Source organism: Apiotrichum porosum, assembly GCF_003942205.1.
Source record: "Apiotrichum porosum strain DSM 27194 chromosome Unknown scaffold_5, whole genome shotgun sequence".
Lineage (NCBI taxonomy): Eukaryota > Fungi > Basidiomycota > Tremellomycetes > Trichosporonales > Trichosporonaceae > Apiotrichum > Apiotrichum porosum.
Window position 1 is genome coordinate 348457 of NW_021167112.1, and position 22565 is coordinate 371021.

Here is a 22565-nt window from a genome sequence, read left to right on the forward strand (position 1 = left end):
ATGACCCAGCCCCTTCGGCCGGCCTGACATGCCAACAGTGATCAAGCGGAAGAGTATGTCTGCACACCCACACCTCGCTTTGCTTCCAACATACCATCATCTCCACGGGCGGTCGGTTTTGACACGCTGCCGCAAGTTATGAAAGTGACTAAGACCCATACGGCATAACATTGGCGGAGGATGTAGCCCACCAGCAGTCATCATCAAAACTTGCCCATGCTCGGTTCAATCGTGGGCGCCTCACTGATAGTGAGGGCCGTAGATGATACAATACAATGTGTTCAGAGGCAGCTACGAGCCAGCTCATCTGCAGAGGCCTCTGCTAACGTACTCTAGGATCGGCACTAGCGGCTAGGGTATTTGCCGACATGATCCGCGGTCTGTATCTCGGCATCCTGGCCTGCAGCTCTGTGCAGTAACAACCACTATGCACTGTTCTTGATGCACTCGCGAAGATGCCACAAAGGAAACACCACAATACGTTTAACTGGACCTCGTTCGGCCACTTCATCCGGGTTGCTAACCGAAACCATTCCATAACTCCGTGGTGGAGCGGAACGGATTTAAGTGTGGCCCACCAAGAGCGACTACCCAACTTGACACCTTGGCCGCCACCACTTGCATCGTTACTCACTCACTACCACACCCAATGAGCTCGTCACCAAGAGAACAGTCACGCTCACGTTCACGCTCGCCGAGCACGAGCGACGATGCATCCATGCCGACGCGCAAGGTGCAACGAAAGGAGCGGAAGAAGTACAGCTGTGAGGGTACGTCCGAGCGCTTTTGAGCCCCGCTCCACATGGTGGGACAAACCCGCTTTCCGCCCCCCCCCCCCCCCCCCCTTTGTCCAAATCCACCCGTCACATCTCCGTGGGGTAGATACTCACCTTGCCCAGAATGTCGGCGACTCAAGCTCAAGTGCGACCGCGAGTGTAAGTGACTGCCTTATCGCTCTTCGCGACTGACATCCCAGTCCCATGCCAGAACTGCACCAAGCGTGGATGTAGGAATATCTGTCCTGGTGGGGTCCGCGCTGCTGTCCGGTCGTGAGTCACACACGTCACTGCCCTCCAGCTTCTTCCCCCCCTAACAACACATTCTAGTGCGCGTAAGCCCGCTCCCCTGAGTGCACGCGAACGCGAGCTGGAACGCCTACTTGCTGAGAACGGGATCAGCGTCCCAAACACTCTCCGGACCGGGACACCGACGCGGAGGGCTGCCCGAGCGTCTGGGTCTGTATCAAGGACCCCAGCCATATCGGATGAGAGAACTCGTGGGGACCGCAGTGCTTCCCCTAACATCACTGCGAGCACCGTACCCGCTGATCTCCCAATCCCCGACATGGAGCTGGAGATGGAAATGGACCTGGCCAACCCGGGACCATCGATGGGACTGGACATGGCAGGTGGGATGCACTCGCTGCCCGAACCAGAGCCACAGCTGCCTGGTCCTCAGTCAGTCACTTCGGTATCTGCGTCTCTGCCATCCCTTGGCCCCGCGCCACAAGTCCACCCCGAGGCAGCGTTCCTCTTTGACGAGGATCCGCACACGAGCGGTACTCTGATGATCACTGCGGATGGACGGTCCAAGTACCTCGGGCCCCGCGCCGGCAACGAGTGGCTGAAAGATGTGAGTCGCTGCCTGACGCGTTGTCAGCGATGCTAACTCTCACCCAGCAAGAGATTGACGAGCCTGACGAGACTCCCGCCGCAACGCGCCAGCCGTCACCTAATACAGAGGACAAGGATGAGGGTTCCGCGGCACTGGATCGGGCTAGCCACTCGTTCCCCTTTGGATCGTCGAGACGTTCGCGCGGGGTGAGCATTGCAAACCTCCGCAAACGGTTACCCATCGAAAGCCAGGGACGTGCGCTTGTGGACTCGTACTTTCGGTACTTTGCATGGTCGTGAGTAAGCGTACAGCATCCGATGCTGACAAAAAAGATACCCGATCGTACCCAAGGACAAGCTGCGCGCACTCATTGACAAGGTGTATGCCCCCGAAACTGGCAAGGGTCACGGTATATCACCCGACACGGCGCTCCTGTTTGTCCACCAGCTCGCCCTGGTGTTCACCGTGATGGCGATGGGTGCACTTCACCACCTCGAACTGCAGCCAGACGACCCCATGGCCGAGGAGTTTCTCGCTGCCGCACGGGCATGTCTCACCAAGGGCAACTTTCTCATCATCAACACTGTCCCAGCTCTGCAGTGCCTCCACCTCATGGCCCATGTGCACCTGGAGACGGAGCATGGACGCAACGGCGATACGGCATGGCCACTGTGGGGCCTAGCGATGCGCATGATACAGGCTGTAGGTTGTCTTCGCCATCCGCAGCTAACCTATACCAGATGGGTATCCACCGTGACGGTGTTCGCTGGAACCTGCCGGAAGAAGACATCGAAGAGCGTCGCATCGTGTTCTGGAACATGCAGGCCGCAGACACGTTCCAAGCCAACTGCTTCTCGCGGCCCAACTCGATCCAGGGGCGGTACTGCGATGTTCAGTTTCCGTACGACGCCCGGCTGGCCGAGAGCAATGGCGAAGAGAGAGGCTATCACACGATAAAGTACCAAATTGCCCAGCTCAGTGCAGAGTACGTTGTCACCTCCGTCTGGTACCAGCATGCTGACGAAACAGTGTCTTGGACCAACACTCGACCTCAGCACCCCGACCATGGACGCTGTCATGGCGCTGCACACGCGGATCATCGATTTTGAAAAGGCGATTCCATACCGCCTGAGATGTCGGGCAGCGTATCTCGCCTTGCCGTCCATGTTCTCGAGCGCCGACGAGGCCATCCAGAATTCACCCGAGGTGGATAGATGGGACCTCGAGCTCACTCTCCACCAGTACAACATTCCGTTTCTCATCTCCGAACAGCTCATCAACCTCCACCGGCCGTACTTTGTGCGAGCGCTCAAGTCTCGTCCAGCCGACCCCGTGCGCTCCCCATGGGGCCAGAGCTTCCTCGTGGTGATCGAGCGTAGTAATGTGAGTTCTCTCTCTCTCTCTCCAGCCTGCATGCCCCCCAGACCTGTACTGACCATGTGCAGATCATGATCTCCATCGCAGCAGGCCTTCACACCCTCCATCCAAACGTCTGCGCACGGCACTGGTTCCTGTGGTTCCACAGCTTCAACTGCGCCGTCACCATGGGCACCGTCATCCTCGCGGACCCATACTCTGAGCTGGCGCCATTCTGCCTCGCGCAGATGGACCTCGTGATCAGCGTGTACTCGACCTTGGTCCTGAACCGGTCGTCGCCACGCATGAGCCAAAACCTGCGCTGGCTCATGCGCCTGCGCCAGCGCTGCGTGGACCAGCTGGAGCGTCTGGCCGAAGGTGGAGGCGGAGGTGCCGGGCCTGGACCAGTTGATGCATCCAGCTCTGGAGCGTCAAAGGAGGTGGGGGCAGGTCTGCCTGGGGACATGGGGCCGACAGGCATCCCTCCACGGCCACCTGCACCCACACCGAGCGAGCACGAGGACGAGCTCCTCGGGTGGCGGACGCGATTGATTGAGCGGACCAGCAAGGGCGTCCGCCGGGCAACCACCATCAGTCGGCGCGGCATCGGTAGCGAAACTGGGGGAGCGCTGGGGAACATGTTCAGCCCCGCGGCCAGCACGAGCGGGCTCACAAACCTCACCACACCGAGCCCCAACACCCGCCTCGACCAGCACATTGCCACGGCGCTGGACCAGCTGCTCGCGGGTCCCAGTACAGACCGGCCGCTCCCGGCTGAACGTGGTAACCTCGACGAGCTGTATACCAGCACCGACCAGATGGTGAGTAGACTGCCAAAACAACCAAACCCAGGCTGACGGGGCAGTTGCACAACTTTTGGGACCCAACCACCATCCTCGGTGTTACGGGCGAAACGGGCGGGATGAGTGTGAGTGTCAGATCCATAGCGAGTGGCGCTGACGTGCCAGTCGGTCGGATGGTGGGATCTCGAGTTTCCACAACAAAGTCCCGCAGTTTAGCAATGTAACTTTGTAGCAGAACGCATGGATGCGGTCCAGACCTGGATGCTTGGTCAGTATCTGTGCGATGATTTTGAGGGCGTTGGCTTGGGACGATGGAGAGGCGGTGCCGGTGCCGACGCGAGCATCATCGAACAAGCATGTCTCGAGATTCCGCCCCGTTGACGGATGGCCCTGGGGCCTGGCACTGGGATGACATGCTTGCCCGCAGTCGCTCCGTCCCTGGTTGCCGAGAGTGCTCAGCAACAGCAGCAAAAGGTGATTCTTGACGACCAAAGCAGCATCTGGTGCACTGCCTCCGTCGGAAAGGGCGGCGACAGGATAGAGCAGCACCATTGCGTCACAGGGACAGGCAGTGACACTTGTCTATGTTTTTTTTTGGCAGTACCACAAGCTCGCCTCGAGACATTTCGGCACGCATGCACGTTTTTTGCTTGATGGTGCGAGTGCAGGGCCCAACGGTCTGAAGAGGGGTCCTTGCATCCTCCTCGTCCCTGTATACCTACTCTTGCATGCATGCTGCCATCCAGGCGTATTGAAGAGGAGGTTCTGTGGCCTGTGACAACCCCCTTATCGAGACTGCTACATCGGACCCCTTGCTGGCCCGTGCAATGGACAGTATGACCCCATGGCCCGTGGGTTTGTCGCAGTGGACGGGGGGTGTTGACAACATGTCATGACGTATATGCGGGGAGGACGGGGAAGTAGACGTGCAGAGGAGACGACGACGACGATGCCAGTAGTGAGTGTAAGCATATGCGCGGGGAGGAGGCTGCAGGTCGATGAGTAAGAGGTAGAATGCACCCGCCTGCTTGTTGACTTGACGTCTGTCGCGCCCAGAGCCTAGAGGCTAGAGGCTAGAGGTTGGTCACAAGAACAACACTTGCGGTGCTACGCATGGGGACGCAGAGGCACAGACCGATGCTCAGGCCACCAGCTAGTTACTCGGTATACTCGGTTTGAGGCACCCATCAGAGGGGGACTAGGAGTTTGGGGTGGTGGGGATATATATCTTGGCAACGCAAAACAAGGGCCACCCGTCCAGCAGGCCCCCCTCTGCACATCACTCATCGCCACCCGAGCAAACCAGTCTTTCACAACCACCTCTAACACCATCAAAAGCTCCATCCGTCATGACTGTCGGCGCCAAGGTCTCCTGGGGCATCAACTTCCTTGCATTTGCGCTCCTCTTGGTCTCGTGCAGTGAGTGCAGGCGTCCTGCCACAATGGTAACCGAAAGCATCACGGACTGACGGACAAAGTTTCGGCACCCATCATCGACCACCTCTCGCTGGGCACCTTGCACACTCAGGACAGCAAGACGATTCGCTATGGTGTCATGGGTTACTGCCAGACAGCAGGCATTAACAAGTGTTCGGCAAAGCATCTGGGATACTCCATCTCCGACACTGTCACCACCTCCAACGGCAATGGAACCGTCATCGCTCCAGCCCTGGACCACTTGACCTACGGTCTGGTAATGCACCCCATCGCCACCGGTACGTTGTGGAGCTGACCCATTGGTACGAGTTTGTAGCTAACACCACCCTTCTAGGCCTCGCCGGCCTCGCGTTCATCATCGCCCTCGCCTCTGACCGCATCGGCTTCTTCTTCTCGGCCTGTGCCGGCGGCTTTGCCTTCCTCGCCTCCGTCATCGCCATGGCCATTGACCTCTCCCTCTTCGGCCAGATCATCTCCAAGACCAAGAAGGCCCAGGCCGTCTACAAGAACCAGTCGGCATCCTATGGCGTGGCCACTTGGCTCACCGTTATCGCCACTGCCCTTCTGTTCATCGGCATCTTTATCAACCTCGGCGAATGCATCTGCGGCCGCCGCAAGCGCCGCGGCACTGCCTCGTACTAGGCGACTCACCGATGTCACCAGTTGGAGACGGGGGAAGCCACGTGCAGCGCAGCCTCGGACGTTGACGTTGGCAAGACGCATGCTGCTCGTGGCCCATGAACGTGTCGTCGTCGGTTGAAGTCGGGGAGAAGCAAGGGAAGAAACGAGTTGCGGGGGTGGCGTGTCCGTGTGCCGCCGGCACCGCAACGCCTCCATGGTGTCGTCAATGGCGTCCATCTCGCCACCGTCCGGTCCCTGCACGCCGTCGCCCTGCACGGCTCGTTTGTAGCGTTTGGTAGGTCGTAGATATAATGCACCTGTCCATTGTGCTACCTTATTGTGCGGGAGACCCATGCGGAGGGGCACAGGTAGAGTATGGGTCCAAGCTCAACGAACAATGTCTAGAGGTGCACCACACACCTCAAGGCGTCCAGCCAATGTCGTGTAACGCGTGGGTGGTGCAACTAACTATACCTCATTGTTGCGACGGTGTGGCGTCAACTATCAACAGACACCGCCGGCTTCGAACCCGACGATCTCGGCGCAGCCCCCGACATAACGTCAGTGGCTACACGCTGGGCTCCGTGTAGAGGCTGCAGACGGCGACCAGTGTACCAGTGTGGTACCAACCCAATGGCCAGTGGCCATTCCCGCGTTCGGGCAGAAGACTCCTGGTTGACGGCAAGAATCAACATTGCCGCCCAGGACATGCAGGAAGGACACTTGGTGATGGCGGCGGAACGGGAGGGTCTGACATGTCCCATCCGCAGTTTACCATTCGTGCCAAGTGGCCGACCCACAAGTCGCCGTCCATGAGGAACGGGGTCCGCAAACGCCGGATTGTTGCGGCTGAACACTCCCGTGTCAACCTATGACATGTTTGGCATCCAAGGGCATGCATGTGAAGACCGACCTGCTGGCCGAAAGGCCACTTGCCTGTTCCAGGCCGGCACTGGGGACACCACTCTTGAAACAACCAAAACAGCAACAGCCAACGACATTGGAAGAAAGAGGCAAGTTAAGACCCGACGGATGCTCTCGCAGGTACCCAACATGGTCAGCTGGATACATGCTCACACGCCGGTTGTAATGGCCAGCAACATATAACTGCGACGGGCGAAAGCTTGCTCAAAGTCTGTCTCCACTCGTCATGCTGTTCGCTTCTGCTGTAACTACATTCCTATCCCTTGTTGTCGCTGCCACTCCGCTTGAGGATCGCGGCGGCCACAAGTCGAACGGGTGTTCTTCAGGTTCAGACCAGCCGATCTTCCACTCATTCTTCAACAGTCCGTCGAGGCGACCTTCCCGTTTGCACGTCTCTGACGCCACACAGACACCTTGACACAGGCTACATGGCCAGCTGCCAAGGACGTCGCGTTTAGCCACCTCTCACTTGCGGGATGGCGATCGGACGCTCTCCGTGGCGTGAGCTTGGGTGTCATGAGTCAACGCTGACCGACAGGCTGCGGGATCCTGGGCCAACCTCACCGCCGATGCGAGAAGCGCCATCCTCAAGGACTACCACCGCCTGGGCAAGACGCTGCGCGTGAGCGCGTTTGGGCAAAACGACAATGTGACCACAAACGCGAACGATCCTGAGGAGGTTGCCGCCAGCCTGTCCAAGTTTGCTGCCGACTACAACCTCGATGGCGTCGATATCAACTACGAAGGTGGGCGAAACGTTGGGTGTGCCATTGCTGACGACAGATTTCGCGGCCGTGGCCAGCGGCGCCGCTTTCGACTGGCTGTCCAAGTTCCACGCCAAGCTGCACTCTGACCTCGAGGCTTCCAACCCGCATGCCGTGTTAACGTACTCGCCCGTCGCGGACTGGTTTGCCAAGAAAGACGATGTCTGGGTTCGGTTCATCCAGGCTGTTGAGAGTGATGTCGCTTGGATCAATATTCAGTTCTACGACGACGGGAGCTTCAACTGGACGGACTGCACTGTGAGCTGAAGTGCTGCTGGGTGACGTTGTACTGACGACACCAGCAACTGCTTACCAAGACTGGCAGCTCGTCATATCTGTCCAGGCAGGAGATTGCCGACTTGACGGGCTTCCCGGTCACCCGCATTGTGGTGCAGAAGCCGCGCCAGGAGAATCAAGCGGGGTAAGCTAGGACTTCCGCCGGTGAAAGCTAACGCTCAGCTTCATCTCCGGTACAGACCTCGGCAAGTGCTTCAAGGCTACAGGCGCACAGTTCAGCGGCGTCTCGCTCTGGCGCGTGGACCCGACCAACACGGTGAGTGCACAAAACCCATGCGACCTAGCTGACACGCTTAGAACCTGTCCCGCGATTGGGTCAACGACGTGGTCGAGAACGCTGGTGTCTGCAAGAACCACAAGTTTGCCAAGAATGCCCAACACGACCTGGGTATCTGCACGAGTTCATAGTGACCGACTGCCCAACAATGTACATGTCTACTCCAGACCAGGGGCCAGCGCACGGGGGTCCTCACCGCCTGCGGCTCCAGGCTTGTCCATGACGAGTTTCCACCCTCCGTCAACCGGCACGTCGATGGCATTGACGCCCACGTTCTCGATGATCCACTTGACAGTGCTTGCCATGTGCTCGGGGCCGAGTGGCACGCGCGGGAACGTAGCGTGCTTCTTGAGTGCGTCGCCAAAGTAGCCGGAGAAGTTGGCAGTAAGGCCAGAGAGGACAATGCTGGGGCTGATAGAGACAACGCGAATGCCCGAGGGGCCCAAAAAGTCGGCCATGGCCTTGGTGATGCCCACCACGGCCGTCTTGCCTGGTCCATAGCCCAGAACACGAGCGTAGGGGTTGGCAGCCGCCGAGGCAAAGTTGATGATCACACCGCGCTCCTCGTCTGTTGTCCAGAAGGGGGCGTGCTCGGTGGGCGACTTGGGGTGGTTGAGCGGGTAGTTGATCGCGTCCGCGACGTGCGCATTGACAATGAAGGTGCCGACGACGTTGACATCGAGCATCTGGCTGTCAGCTATGGTCACTTCCGACGCCTCACCTTCTTAAAGTCGGGGATTGTCTCGGCCACGTCGTTGGTCCAAGGCCGCTTGATGGCCACACCAGCACAGTGCACGGCGCCCTTGAGGTTGCCCAGCTTGTTCACCACCACTGCCACGGCTTCCTTGACCGCGTCCGAGTCGGTAATGTCGACTTTGACGTAAATCGCGCGTCCAGTGAGGCCGTTTGGTGTCATTTCGACAGCAACCGCGTCACCCTTCTCGACCGGGATCATGTCAAAGAGCGCCACTGCTGCTCCTTGGTCGAGGAGCATACGCGCACAGCCAGAGCCGATGCCGCCAGTTCCGCCGGTGACGATCTGATGGTCAGTTTCGTGTGCTGAAGGTTGGCAAACTCACGAAAGTGCTGCCCTTGATGATCATTGTTGTAGCAGAGGTCGAGTAAGAGATGGGGAAAGCACCTTCACTCCATGCCTGCTGTCTTATGGGCTGCTGCGTAGACCGTCTCGGTCACTGTACACCCCGCTCACGGAGATATCGTTGTAGACAGATGGGCAAGCTTCGAAATGCAACTCCGCCGGACTTTCTCCCTTGCCGACACAATAACAGTGACGTGAGGTGGCCCAGGCTGATGGCAACCGTACGTTACCGCGAATTCCCTCCACCGTGCCGTGGTATACCGCATTCACTGCCAGCAGATGCGAGTTGCCGTCTGAAGCCCACTCTGAATGCTACAACAACTCCGCTCCGGCGTCACGGAATAAGCAGCGCCACAGCACCCAATTGATCCGATCCCAACTCCGCTCTCCACTCTCACTCCCATTTCCGCGTAGTCTCGGTCCAACAATCGCCAGCATGCCTGGAACGCCGACGCAGATAGCAGCTATAAACACAACAGTACTGATGAACTGGCCATGACTCACTCACCCCCCGTCCTCCTTTGCGCATCTCACAGCATGACCATCACTCTTGAGACTGGCCCGGCCACGGTCCCCCTCCCCACCGACTTCCCGACCCATGCCGCAGGCTACGCACCCCCTGCCAACCTGTCGGCACACGACGTCGCGTCAGTCGCTCAGACATGGTTGAGCACCTTTGAGCGTGCCGCGACCACCTCGGACGGTGCCCTCCTCGCGACTCTGTTCACCCCCGATGGATTCTGGCGCGACATTCTCGCGTTTACCAACGACTACCGCTCGATCCGCGCCCACAACATTGCCGCCGCCGCCAATGTCGTCTTGCCCCGCGTCCAAGCCAGCAAGTTTGTCTTTGGCCAGACCGCACCCTCGCTCGCACGCCCCTTTGACGACGTGACATTCCTCTCCATCCAGTTTGCGTTTGAGACGCGCAGCGGACCGGGCTCGGGCTCGGCCAACCTCGTCTACCACGAGGGCGAGTGGCGCGCGTTCACGGCCTTTACCCTTCTGGAGGGCGTCAACGGTGTCACCCAGAGGATTGGCGAAGACCGTCCTCGTGGTGTGCACAACACCCCACTGGGTTTCGACGACATGCGTGCGCTCGAGTCCGACTTCAAGGACCGCAACCCGGGCGTCCTCATCAGTGAGTTAACCAAGGGCGAGGAACAGCAGCTAACATAAAGTCGGAGCCGGCCACAACGGCCTCTCACTCGCCGCACAGCTCAAGACGTACGGTGTCGACTCGCTCGTGATCGACAAGCAGAAGCGCGTCGGCGACAACTGGCGACTCCGCTACAAGTCGCTCTCGCTCCACGACCCCGTTCACGACTGCCACCTGCCCTTTGTCCCCTTCCCCACCACGTGGCAAAAGTACATGCCGGCCGGCAAGCTTGGCAACTTCCTTGAGCACTATGTCGACATGCTCGAGTTGAACGTTTGGTCCGAGGCCACGGTGGATCCCACGCGTACCAAGTTTGACGAGAGCACCGGCAAGTGGACCGCCACTGTGCTCCGCACCGTGGACGGCAAGGTCGAGACGCGCGAGTTTACCGTCTCGCACGTCGTCCTCGCTACCGGTCTCGGTGGTGGTCGCCCCAAGATGCCCGCACCCTTCGCTGGCCAAGCCAGCTGGGACGGTTCCGTGATGCACTCGGCGCAGCACAAGTCGGGTGCCGACTGGCGCGGCAAGCGTGCACTTGTTGTTGGAGGTGAGTTTAATCCTGTGCTTGACCAAAACTGACATCCAGCGTGCACTTCTGGACACGACCTCTGTGTGGACATGGCTCAGAACGGCGTCGACGTCACCATGCTCCAGCGCTCCCCGACGTTCATCATGACGGTCGAGAACGGCATGAACAAGATGGTCGTGCCGCTGTACAACGAGACCATGGGGGATGTCGACGCCGTCGACCGCGTGGCCGAGTCGTCGCCCAAGTTTGTCGTCAAGCTGTTCCACCAGCGGTTCATCAAGGAACTCAAGGTCGAGGACGGCGAGCTGCTCGATGGCCTCACGCGTGCCGGCTTCAAGCACTGGTCTGGCCCCGACGACTCGGGCTTCATCATGATGGCCCTGGACAAGGCCGGCGGCTACTACTACAGCACGGGCGGAAGCGAGATGATCGCCAATGGCGACATCAAGGTCCAGCAGGGCGAGATCGCCTCCTTTGAGCCCGGCAAGATTGTCAAGTTCAAGGACGGCACCGAGGGCCAGTTTGACGTGGTCATCTTCGCCACTGGATACACTGGCTTCCCCGACATGGTCCGTGACACGCTCGGCCCCAAGTGTGCGGCCACCTTCAACCCCGTCTGGGGTCTCGACGCAGAGGGCGAGATCCAAGGCGTCGCGCGCGACTCGGGTATCCCCAACATGTTCTTCACCGTCGGCGCACTGGCAGCCGGCCGCCTCACCTCCAAGGTCATTGCGCTCCAGATCCTCCAGCAGCGGCTGGGCGTGTTTGGCGAGCGCTACACGTACGCCAGGCAGCTCGAGGATGGCGGTATTGCGGGGGCCAAGGCCAAGACCAACGGCACCGTCTGAAGATCTGGATACATAAGAGGCTTTAGGATAGGACAGTACGATATCGGGAAACCATAGAAGTGAAACATGCAAGTTCCGTTAGCATTCATCCGCGCCTACGCTCCGTAATTCTCCTCGTCTTCATCTCCAACCGTCCACGGCCCAAAAACGTTGCAGCTGCTCTGAAGAGCTGCTGTTGTGTGCCTCCACAGAGACTCGAACTCTGGTTGCAGGATCTACTCGTGTTCGAGCTCACACTTGCGTATGAGACCTACGTCCTAACCATCTAGACGATAGAAGCCACACGTCCGGCATCGCGCCGATCAGTGGACTTTCTGACAGCATTGAGCGCCGTGCGCTTGTCCCCCCAGGGCGAGTGCCCGTCGATGAGAGAGGAGAGGATATGCATCAGGAGGGGCACGGCCAAAAACGAGTGACCGAGGGAGGGACACGGAGAATACGAACGTGGCACTACCGCCGATCCCGCCACACACCACCTCGGCTCGCACTCCAACCTCTTACTTTACTTTTCCTCGCTCAACACCTCCTCTGCATCCACAAAAGACATGCTGCATGCACAGGGGGCCAAAAGCAAAGGCCCTCGCCGGGATTTGAACCCAGGACCACTTCCATAGCTAGAGAAGGATTAGAGACCGACTGGACCCTAAGAAAGTATGATAGCCACTACACCACGAGAGCCGAATTGATCATGTCTTATTGCAGCCCCGGCTGGCTTAACAAGCATTTCGAATGTCACAGGACGTGCAGAAGAAGGTAAGGGAAAGATGTAGACGGTCATTTGGGGATGGTAAGTGACTGCTGTGGAGGGTGGACGGGTGTCAGGCATGTTTTGACATCAAGGGTATGAGGTGCGGCGCGATGATTGGCGCCAGCGGTGTGCCGGGGCTTGTCCCTGAAGATGAGGTTTTTACGGCGGTTGGTTCGGACAAGAGGACGTGCAGAAGCATATGTACCTGAAGAAAGACGTCTATACACCCTAGCCCACTTTGTTTGTACATTCTCCAGAGAAAGGAACACGTGCATTCTCCAGAGAAAGGAACACGAGGGAGGGGCATGACCACGTTTGGGGTGGAGTGTGGCAATTAATTCGGAATAAATGGGGAAAATTCAGTTTCGACCTCTCAACCCCCTCCAATTTGGGTGCCATCTCGGAAAGGTGCACACTCATGCATTTTTTTCTAGACATAACGACGTGTGGTTGGCTTACTTGACTATGCACACACCTAGTGTGGGCTCCCAGACCGCGCGGCGCCATAGATGCCGGGCGGAACTGGGCTACGGCTTAGTTATGTTCAAGATACGGTGGGTGGGTGGGGTGGGGATGTTATGAGGGGGGTGGGTGCGTTCATAAACAGCTTGTTGTTTTGGTGTTTGATTGCGTTTTGCTTTCGAGCGAGGTACTTTTGTGGGCATGTTGTAGGTAATGGGCAATGAATTGACGCGCGACTTTTGGGGAACGGGGGTGGGGAGACGGTGTGTAGGTAGGTAGGTGAGAGATGTTGGTTCCGAGATCTCAATGAGATGATGCACAAATGCGGATTTGACTGTGGGGGTTGTTTATTCTTGCTATCGTGTGTGGATGAGGGATACGAGTCGAGTCGAATCGGGTCAAGGTGCAACGGTCTCTAAGGCACAGGCAACTCGGTCATCGACGCGCCTTGCTTACTGCGCCGCCGCCGCACGCGAGTCCTCGCCATGACCGTTGGGAAGGTCCTTGAACCGGCACGTGTCGCCAAACGTGCAACGCTCGCCACGGGGACAGCGGTGGCTTATAAATGTCAGTTTTGAACCCAAAAGACTAGTCGTCGGGCGGAACTTACCCATAGACACACTCGTCCTCGCTAAAGTGGCAGCGCTTGCTGCGGACATATGGGCAGATGATCTCCTTGGCGAGACGCGCGAGTTCCTCAGTCTGCTCCTCATTGAGCTTGTAGTGGTGCGCATACTCGCAGCCATCTCCGTTCTTGCAGCCCCAGGGCGAGAGGTAGAACGTGTGGCATGGGCGGGGCTTGAGGTTGCGCACAGTCGGGACGCTCGCAGAACGAGCGGCCGGCTTGTACTTTTTTCCAGGGCCGGCGGTAGCCTTCTTCTTGTTGTCTTCCCAGTCGCCGTCCTCGTTCTCGCTCTGCTGCGAGTGCTGGGCGTGCATCGAGGAACGGGGAACGCGGAGGCGGGTCGAGGCGTTGACACCGCGACGGGGAGGAGCGCCAGCTCCAGGGTTACCAGCGGAGTGAGGAGCAGAGTCAACGAGACCCTCCCACTCAATAACCTCGATCTCAACGTCGGGGTTACCATCCTCGGAAGTGGAATCAGAGTTGCTGTCGGGGTCGTCGACGCTCGACACATCTTCCTCCTCCTTGTCTTTAGGCTGAGCGCGGGCTGGGTAGCCACGGCGCGCGCGAGGGGAGCGAGGGGAGGGAGGAGCACGAGAGGAAACGGCAGGGCCGTTCGCGGTGTTACCCGAGCTACCGTTATCCTTGCCGTTTCCGTTGGTGCCCAGAGCAGCCGAGAGATTGTTGGGGTTGGGGACGCGCGACGTGCGGAAAAGGTCGTTGACAGTCACGCAACGGGAAGCATACGGCTTCAGGCCAGCAGCGAGCTCGGAGTAGCCCTTGAGCAGAACGAGTTTGGACAGGCCCGAGGTGGTCTCCAGAGACGACAGAACGTTGGCATAGCCATTGTCATGTGTCGCGCCGAGGAAGATGGTTGAGCACTGGCGGTGGCTAGAATATAGGCGGAGGTGCTCGCGGATCTTGGCATCCGTAGCCTCCTTGCCGTGGCCCGCGTCGATGACGCTAAAGAGGTCGTGAGCCGACGAGAAGCCCTGCCAGAAACCGTCATATACGGTCCACGAGGGCACGGAGCCGGCGCGGAGAAGCGCATGGCCGAGACCTGACTTGTTCACAAAGACCTGAACAATGACGCTACCAAGGTCGTGCTTGGGTGCGTCACCGTTGGCCTCGATGCCTCCGTCGTTGGTCTGAGGCGAGAAGATTGTGTCTGCCAGACCAGGGAGCGCGGTCGCGAGGGTACGAGCGGCCTGTTGACCGCCGGCGAAGCCCTTGCGGAGATACTCGTCCTGGAACTATTTTTGTCAGTAACAACGCACCGGTAGCTGTGAACTCACGATTAATCCATCACCGTCAAGGAGTACGACGGAAAATGCCTGGCCATTCACAGGTTCATTGTTCTTGGTGGCCACAATGCCGTCGAGACGGCGACGCTCACGGTCGCAGCGCTGCCACTCGCCGCGCCACAGCTCAACCTCTGCACGGAGACGAATGACCTCCTCGCTCTGCGCAATAAGAGGGTTGAGAACCGACTGAAGTGCGTTGAGGTGGTGAGTGGCAGTGGCGGCGGGGTCGGTAGCCGGTGGGGCGGGGTTGGCTGGCGTAGCAAAGCTGCCCCGGTGCCGTCCGATGGAAGCGGCGCCACCAACGGCACCGATAGGAGAGGGAAAGCTCGTGTCGAGGAAAGAGAGGTTCGGGGTAGGTGCCACGGGGGTGACACTGCCGCCCGTCGCCGACTGAGCGCTGGGCTGACGACGCATTGAGCTCTCGCGGGACCGCGCGCTCGATCCGCGCCACTCCTCGTCCCACCGCGACGGCGATCCGGAACGTGCCGAAGCGGCAGCGAAACGTCCAAAGCGGCTACGGTGGTCGAGCTCGAGCTGACGCTGGCCGTGGGCCATTAGGGCTGTGAGGTCGAGTTCGTCGCCGCTGGAGCTGGGAGGGGCAAGCGGCGTGCGCGGACGGGGCGCATACGACCCACTCCGCTGGTGCGCCGCTGACGGGAGCGGAGACGAGACTCCGCCAGGGAACTCGCCGATAGCTCCGTGCGGCGATGGCTGGGGCGATGAAGAGTGCACGGCGCGGGCGTCCATGGCTTCTATAATCTACTGGGGGACTGTAGAGAACAAGTCAGTACAATGACTAGGGAAGGAATGGTCGAAAAGGTTTGCCGCTTGCAGATCTACGCACAGTTACCGCAATGTCTGCCCCAGCAGTTCGAAATCTGTGATGTGGGCGAACCGGGGGGATCGGAGCTAAAGCGCAGCGGACGCGCTTGAAAGGGGGGGGCGCGAGTTGTTGTCTAGAGGGAAAAGAGACAGGAACAGGCGATCTAAGAGCACGATGGAGATGGGGAGGATGGAATGGTTTGTCCGGTGTGCCCGGGTTAGGTTAAGAAGGTTATGGGTAAGCCCTTTCGAAAAGTTGAAGTCGGGCAGCTCTGCACACAATCTGTAAACGGCCGTTCGGGCCCGGTGGAGGGGAGAAGGCAGACGGTGCGCCGGGGCGGAGTGGGATTGATAAGGATATCACGTGACATTAACGTGGACACCACGTGGGTAATCACACGTCACTGCCGTTGAAAATGACAACTTTCCCACGGATGCCGTCTTGTTTATTGACGCCCGAGGGTGGACGGTTTTTTTCGAGATTTCTGGCACGCACACGGAGCACGCCATCGACGAACGTGGCGATGGATGGCAATAGCAGGCGAGGTGGTGTGATGCGAACAGTGATGAGCTGCGATGACGACTACGCCACGACATGCACAGAGTGGGGAGAGCTGGCGGAGAGGCTCAGGGAAAGAAAAGGAAAAGGACATGGCCAAGAACGCGAAGCTCGTGCTGGCTCGCCAACTGTCGCTACGAGGACGTGGACCGAATCCGGCTTCTTCGGCCGCACACCCACGATCTCATGTTATAAAGCGGCGCTGAATCAACATCCCCCCATCCTCTTTCACTCACTGTCTCACTGCCCTCTACCACCCCTCCCCCATCCACCACCCAAACTCTAGCAAACATGGCTCTCCGTCTTGGTGACATTGCCCCCGACTTCGAGGTACGTCAACAACATCACCTCTGAGCATTCCCACTGACACGCTTCCTCTCTAGGCTGAGACCTCGAAGGGCCCTATCAAGTTCTCCGAGTACGTCAAGGACTCGTGGGCCATCCTCTTCTCGCACCCCGACGGTGAGTGCCATTGATGGTTCGCATAGGACCAGAACAACATGACTGTTCGGCGTCGGCGGCGTTGAGATCGTTCGGGACCTGTCCGGGTCCCCGGGCTTGCCCCACATGCCACGCCGCCGCCGACCGTGCCATCCCTGCTTTGCTGACACAGTCTCCAGACTACACCCCCGTCTGCACCACCGAGCTCTCGGCTGTCGCTCTCTCGGCCGGTGACTTTGCCTCGCGCGGTGTCAAGGTGAGTCCATTCTGACAGCTGCGGTAGCGTCTGCGAGCTGCGTGGCATCCATTCGCAGCATGGAGTATCGGCGCTGACATGAGCAGCTCATTGGTCTCTCGGCCAACGATGTCGCCAGCCACGAGGGCTGGATCAAGGACATTGACGCCCTCACCGGCTCGGCCGGCGCCAGCAACGTCGACTTCCCCATCATTGCCGACAAGGACCGCTCTGTGTCGACCCTCTACGGCATGCTCGACAACCTGGACAAGACCAACGTCGACGCCAAGGGTATCCCCTTCACTGTCCGCTCGGTGTTCATCAGTGAGTCCTCCCTTTTTCCTACTTTGCGCGTTCAATGTCGTGCTGGGAGATAGCCGTTGGCGATGCCCCCGCAGGCACCGGAGCGTGTCCGGTGAACGCGGGGACCCGGGCAGTTGTGACGACGTTCGGACCTGTGTCCCGCCAACTACGGTTCTATACGAACCGTGGGCCTGTGTGTGCAGGACCTGGGGTCGCACATTGCCGTCATCAACACGTTCCATCCCAGCGGAAGCTCTACCGTACCGCAACCCCGAAGATCCCATCCCACCACTTCAAACCCCGGTCCACTGGAGCTTTGGCTAACCTTTTCCAGTCGACCCCGCCCGCGTTATTCGTCTTACGCTCACTTACCCCGCCTCTACGGGACGCAACTTCCCTGAGATCATTCGCGTCATCGACAGCCTTCAGCTCGGCGACAAGCACAAGATCACCACCCCCGCCAACTGGAACAAGGGTGAGTAGAGATTCGACCTCGCGGCGAACAAATACTCCGATTTCATACTCCAAAATGCTGACTCTCTTTCCTTCAGGCGACAAGGTCATTGTCCACCCCTCGGTCCAGGGCGAGCAGGTCCAGAAGCTCTTCGGCGACGACGTCGAGGTCGTCTACCCCTACCTCCGCTTCACCTCGGACCCCTCGACCAAGAAGGCCGCCAACGGCTCGGCCTAAGGTTGACCCTTTTTTTCCAGGTTTTCCGCCACACGCTCAAAAGGGGCACACACACACACACACTGTGTTGAGAGCCCAGCATAGGCATATGGGTTCTTGCTGGTACGGTCGGCTATAGTAGTGGTTTTAGTTGTTAAAAGGAGTTGCAGACTCTACGTTGTGACGATGCAATGCAGTTTATGTGTACAGGAAATAGATAGCAGGGACCAGTTGTGCCACATTGGGCCTATGACGCATGTGGATTGCTCGGCGCGTGAATCGCCTCTGCACAGCTACCCCCGAAGTGATACGCCATTGGGAGCATCTGGCTGGATGCACCAGCTGTGGGGCTCTTCGCCTCTGTGCGTTTCCACGTCGGGGACACAGCTGCAGGGTACTCTTTTGCGACGCCGTGTCGTTGTGAAACTAAGTCTGCATAAACCATTGAATATGTCCCGAACCATGACAAAATGATGGGGAAAATTACGACGCAGAGACTTTGGGATGGGATGGGGGGGATGATAGGGAGATGGTGTTTGCGGTGCGGGGGGATGATGTAACGGGGGCCGGGTGGGGGAGGCAACATGGGGATTTTGCGCACAAAACAAGGTCTAGACAACGTCCACCTCTCGCCGAGGTGGACGGTTTTTGTTCGGGGCGATAAATCGTGGAGCGTGGTGTATGCGGCGACGCCGTTGTTGGGGTTGGTGATGATGCTGGGGTCCATGTCGAATTGTGACGGGTATATATACTCGTTCTGGGATGGGGTATCTTCTCTCTCTCTCTCTCTCTCTCTCTCTCTCTCTCTCTCTAATGCACTCCGCTACCTGATACGCTGGTAGAACAACAAGTACGCACACTTCTCCCTTCCGCCAATCGCCTCTGCGCGGCCGCGCTGCACCTCCTCCTCCGAGACGATAACGTCGTCCGCAGGGACAGGTTGGGCGATCTCGTCGTCAAAGTGCAGCCAGCCGGTTCCGTTGGGGCGAGAAACGGCGACAGTGTAGTGTCCTCCTGTGGCGCTGTGGCCGTGGTGGTAGACGACACCAAAGAGGCGGTACATGACGGGCTTGGCTGTCCGCTTTGTCGCCGAAATGATTTCCTGAGGAATGGCGAGTTCGGTGGAGTAGGCCACGGGCTTGTCGCGCTTGACAACGTTTTGCTCTTGCGGGTCATACACAAAGCGCTTGAGGTGCAAGATGAGGACGGGCGGGAACGAGTCAATGTACACTTGCTTGGTAGCGTCGACGTTGGCGTTACGGCTCGCACTCCAGACTCCGCCGACAGTCTCGGGCTCGTTGAGGTGGCGAAGGGCGTCAACGACAGACGATACCTTGGCGTCCTGAACGTCAAGCTGGAGAGGCTGGTAAGGCTCGAGGGTGACCGAGTCCTTGGCGCCCGGGGTGTGCAGGACCGAACGGAGGGTACCACCAAAGACGCGCGAAACCGACGACTCTTTGGATTCGGCTGTTCGCACCACGTGTGTCTTTTGCTTCTTGCCCACTTCGAGCCAGTCGTCATCTTCACCCTCTCCGCCAGCGCCAGGAGACACAGGACGGTTAATGGTGCGCTCCGAGTCGCCGTTTGTAGTCGCAGCCTTGGCGACTGCTCGTGCCGGCTGAACGCGAGAGTAGAGGCCCAGCAGCTCCTCGTGCAGAGTGTTGAGGAAGAAGCCGAGATACTCTTCGGCGTCTTCCTGGTATCCACGGCGCATCGAGTCAAAGCGCTTGTTCTCCTTCATGGCGTCGTAGACGTTCTCGGGAACAAAGGCCTCGGTGGGCTCGCGGTTTTTGCCCTTTGGTGTGGCGACGCCGCTGTTGGACGGACCGGGAGCAAATTCGCGCAGGAAGACGATCATGGCCTCGAGAAGGGGAGTGCGGCGCGCAAAGTCGGCCTTGAGGCGGCGACCAAGCTCCTCAAACAGTTCAGTAAAGGGCGTGCAGTACACGAGAACCTGGAGAATCGTGTTGGCGAAGCACATGTTGCCAGTGTTGATCAGGCCACGTGGGACAACAGCGGCCGGCCCGTGTGCGGGGCGCACGCGCAGACCCTCGGTAAGAAGATGAGCGAGGTCCTCGGCCGGGGTGGGCGGTGCACCGACAGCGGCAGCAGCGGCGTAGTTGAACGCCGGGCGGGGCTGGGCGGGGGTCGGGCCATTGGTCGCAGGGAGCGAGGGCGCAGTCGAGCGGGGCGTGGTGGCCTCGTCTGAGGCGCGCGAAGGTCCGGCATCCGAAGGGAGCGAAGCGGTGGAACGCGAGGGCGAGGGGAGGGTGCTGCTCGCCGCGACAGAAAGGCTGTCGGGCGTGCCGGCAGGCTTCTTGCCGCGCACCAGGGCGGCCCAGCTCGAGGGGGCAACCTTGGCCTTTGGCGGGGCAGCAGCGACCGGTGCAGGTGCAGGTGCAGGTGCAGGTGCTGGAGAAGGGGACGCGGGGCGAGGAGGAGCAGAGGCTGAGGCAGGGACGGTGGCGACAGGAGTAGGGATGGGGATGGGGACGGGGGCGACGACGGGGGTAACCTCGAGCACCTCGGAGATGGTGCCGAAAGTGAGAGACACAGGGGGCGCAACGCGACCGCCAGCGATACCGACAGCGTAGACGGCCTTGCCACGGGGCTGGGCATGACCAGCGGCAGACCGCTTGCGGGTCACACCAGCCATGGCCATGGTCGAGACTGCCTCTGGAATGGCAGCAGCGAGGGAGGCGGCGTACGAGTTGCCATCGACCTCCAGCGAGGGACGGCTCGAGCGGAGGTACAGCGGGTCGGACGTTTTAGCCTTGGGCTGGGCGGTGGAAGGAGAAGCGACGCCAGCAAGAGCGGCGCCGGTGAAAGTGAGCGGCACATCGGGAATCTCTGATGCAGCAACGGAAGCGGGCGCCGACTCGACAGTCGGAGCCGATGTTGCCTCCACCTTGACTGCCTCCGGCTCCTCCTGCTTTACTGGTGGCTCTGGAACAACCTCTGCGAGATTCTCAACAATGGGCGTTTCGACAGCTGGGGCGGGCTCTGGCTCGAGCGAGAGACCCAGGCCAGAGGTAGGGATGGCCGCATCAGACGAAGGGGCAGGGGAAGAGGTACCACGGCCGTTGACACTGCCGTTGGCCAGCGACTCGGCCTTGCGGGCGGGGTAGCTGAAGCCGGCAGCGGCGGGGTTCAGCGCCTTGCCACTGGAAGGTGGTGGGGGCGGTGGCTGCTGTTGCTGGTGCTGATGTTGAGGCTCGGGTATGTAGGCGCCATCAGGTCGGTAGCCTCCACCGTTGTACGGCATGGGCTGCTGGTAGCCGACGCCGCCTCCGTAGGCATACGGGTGTCCGGGTGGGTAAAAGGGCTGCTGGAATGGCATGCCTGGGTTGAAGCCGCCGTTCTCGTCTGGTCCTGTTGGCATACCGTCGCTACCGTCTGGGTATCCAGAGTATTGCCGTGGGTAGTTGGGTGGCATGTAGTAGCCGTTCTGCATCGTTGCTGGTCCGGGTCCAGATACTGGGACCTGTCCGTAGCCCTGGTAGAACTGAGGAGGGTATTGGTAGGCTGGGTATGCCTGGTCGTAGCGGAACCCAGGCTGGAAACCGCCGCTGTTGGGCTGGTGTCGTTGTTGAGGACCACCGTGAGGAGGAGGGTAGCCGCCGTTTTGGTAGTACGGGTTGTACTGCCACCCTGGTGGTTGTGGTGGGAAGTGTTGTGGTTGAGGCTGCGACGGACCGGCGGCGGGGTTGTAGCTTAATGACGGGTACTGGGGTTGGTGGTCAAAGCCATTGTCTGGTGGTGGAGCCTGGGTGTGGGGAAGGGGAGGGGGAGGAGGGATAGCGGCTGCGGGCCCGCTAGATGATGGTTCTCTGGCCATAATGGGAGAGAAAAAACGGGCTAATGTGTTCGTCAGCTGCAAGCTCCCAGGGAAAGGAGGGAAGGCGATGGACGATCTCTGATGGGGAGCAAAGGGGTTCAAGGCCGGGAGCAAGGCCGGGAACGCGTCCGAGGTGAAGACGACGATTGCTGATGAGGAACAAGGGGTAAGGACCTCCTCTGGGTGGCCTCCATGTAGTACAGTGGCACGAGCGGTGGAATGAAAGGTGGCAAAGAACAACAAGGAACTCACGTGAGCCTCTCTCAAACCGACAACAGGTTCGGGGCAAAGGTGTGCGAGGTGGGCAAGTGTGATCCGGCGCTGACGAGTGTGCGCGTGAGACGGACGTTTGAACAAAGGGAGGAGCTGGATGAGGTGCTCGTCGATGCCGTGTGCGTGTGAGGGAGTGCGTGGGTGACGGCGACGGTGTGTGTGTGTGTGTGTGTGATTAGAGATTGCGAGACGGGTAGGTTTGTAGTCGATACTGGGGAAGCGAGTTGGTACTTGTGTCTGATCGGAGCAGCGTCTCTGCGCGGTTGGGGACCCAATTCTGTCATTGGCGGGGGGGATGGCAGCTGGTGGCGCCAGAGTGACAAGGATTTGATCCCGCTCGTTCCGGCGATCCCATCGACAGACAGACAGAGACCACCACCGGCGATTTTTCTCGGCCTCTGCAAACGCAGTCTTAATTAGGAAATTTTGTTACATCAAAAATACTTTCCTAATAGCTCATTGTTAGCGGAATCAAACCCTCCCTCTCCAAGTCACGTGCAAATATTTCGATCTGATGCAAATTCATCCACCCGTCGTCCCCCCCCCCCCCCCTGCTCGCT

General features: G+C 59.4%; 8 protein-coding genes and 2 non-coding genes across 10 annotated transcripts; 5 read left to right on the forward strand and 5 right to left on the reverse strand.

The window, feature by feature from the left end:
* Window positions 1–900: 900 nt before the first annotated feature.
* EHS24_007424 (uncharacterized protein) lies at window positions 901–4154 on the forward strand (the record flags this gene model as incomplete). Its single annotated transcript, XM_028622791.1, has 11 exons — window positions 901–935; window positions 1011–1049; window positions 1107–1235; window positions 1290–1632; window positions 1680–1909; window positions 1947–2316; window positions 2355–2599; window positions 2670–2997; window positions 3060–3791; window positions 3836–3898; window positions 3990–4154. The coding sequence occupies 11 exons, from the start codon at window positions 901–903 to the stop codon at window positions 4152–4154; spliced, it is 2679 nt and encodes an 892-aa protein (XP_028476684.1).
* A 968-nt stretch (window positions 4155–5122) lies between these two features.
* EHS24_007425 (uncharacterized protein) lies at window positions 5123–5852 on the forward strand (the record flags this gene model as incomplete). Its single annotated transcript, XM_028622792.1, has 3 exons — window positions 5123–5192; window positions 5252–5488; window positions 5545–5852. 3 exons carry the CDS (start codon window positions 5123–5125, stop codon window positions 5850–5852), a joined length of 615 nt encoding a protein of 204 aa, XP_028476685.1.
* A 1129-nt stretch (window positions 5853–6981) lies between these two features.
* EHS24_007426 (uncharacterized protein) lies at window positions 6982–8224 on the forward strand (the record flags this gene model as incomplete). Its single annotated transcript, XM_028622793.1, has 7 exons — window positions 6982–7117; window positions 7165–7256; window positions 7294–7501; window positions 7539–7777; window positions 7822–7940; window positions 7979–8072; window positions 8114–8224. The coding sequence occupies 7 exons, from the start codon at window positions 6982–6984 to the stop codon at window positions 8222–8224; spliced, it is 999 nt and encodes a 332-aa protein (XP_028476686.1).
* Window positions 8225–8251: 27 nt separating this feature from the next.
* On the reverse strand, window positions 8252–9196 carry EHS24_007427 (uncharacterized protein; the record flags this gene model as incomplete). The annotated part of the gene is made up of 3 exons (XM_028622794.1): window positions 8252–8779; window positions 8845–9132; window positions 9173–9196. 3 exons carry the CDS (start codon window positions 9194–9196, stop codon window positions 8252–8254), a joined length of 840 nt encoding a protein of 279 aa, XP_028476687.1.
* A 533-nt stretch (window positions 9197–9729) lies between these two features.
* Window positions 9730–11728, forward strand: EHS24_007428 (uncharacterized protein; the record flags this gene model as incomplete). The annotated part of the gene is made up of 3 exons (XM_028622795.1): window positions 9730–10333; window positions 10380–10898; window positions 10938–11728. The coding sequence occupies 3 exons, from the start codon at window positions 9730–9732 to the stop codon at window positions 11726–11728; spliced, it is 1914 nt and encodes a 637-aa protein (XP_028476688.1).
* A 180-nt stretch (window positions 11729–11908) lies between these two features.
* Window positions 11909–12008, reverse strand: EHS24_007429. Its single transcript has one exon. It is a non-coding gene; the product is annotated as a tRNA-Met (tRNA).
* Window positions 12009–12303: 295 nt separating this feature from the next.
* Window positions 12304–12406, reverse strand: EHS24_007430. The gene has a single exon. It is a non-coding gene; the product is annotated as a tRNA-Pro (tRNA).
* A 984-nt stretch (window positions 12407–13390) lies between these two features.
* EHS24_007431 (uncharacterized protein) lies at window positions 13391–15611 on the reverse strand (the record flags this gene model as incomplete). Its single annotated transcript, XM_028622796.1, has 3 exons — window positions 13391–13496; window positions 13549–14813; window positions 14856–15611. 3 exons carry the CDS (start codon window positions 15609–15611, stop codon window positions 13391–13393), a joined length of 2127 nt encoding a protein of 708 aa, XP_028476689.1.
* A 925-nt stretch (window positions 15612–16536) lies between these two features.
* Window positions 16537–17915, forward strand: EHS24_007432 (uncharacterized protein; the record flags this gene model as incomplete). The annotated part of the gene is made up of 6 exons (XM_028622797.1): window positions 16537–16575; window positions 16629–16707; window positions 16866–16942; window positions 17029–17245; window positions 17559–17699; window positions 17776–17915. 6 exons carry the CDS (start codon window positions 16537–16539, stop codon window positions 17913–17915), a joined length of 693 nt encoding a protein of 230 aa, XP_028476690.1.
* A 789-nt stretch (window positions 17916–18704) lies between these two features.
* Window positions 18705–21732, reverse strand: EHS24_007433 (uncharacterized protein; the record flags this gene model as incomplete). The annotated part of the gene is made up of 2 exons (XM_028622798.1): window positions 18705–18712; window positions 18753–21732. The coding sequence occupies 2 exons, from the start codon at window positions 21730–21732 to the stop codon at window positions 18705–18707; spliced, it is 2988 nt and encodes a 995-aa protein (XP_028476691.1).
* Window positions 21733–22565: the final 833 nt, after the last annotated feature.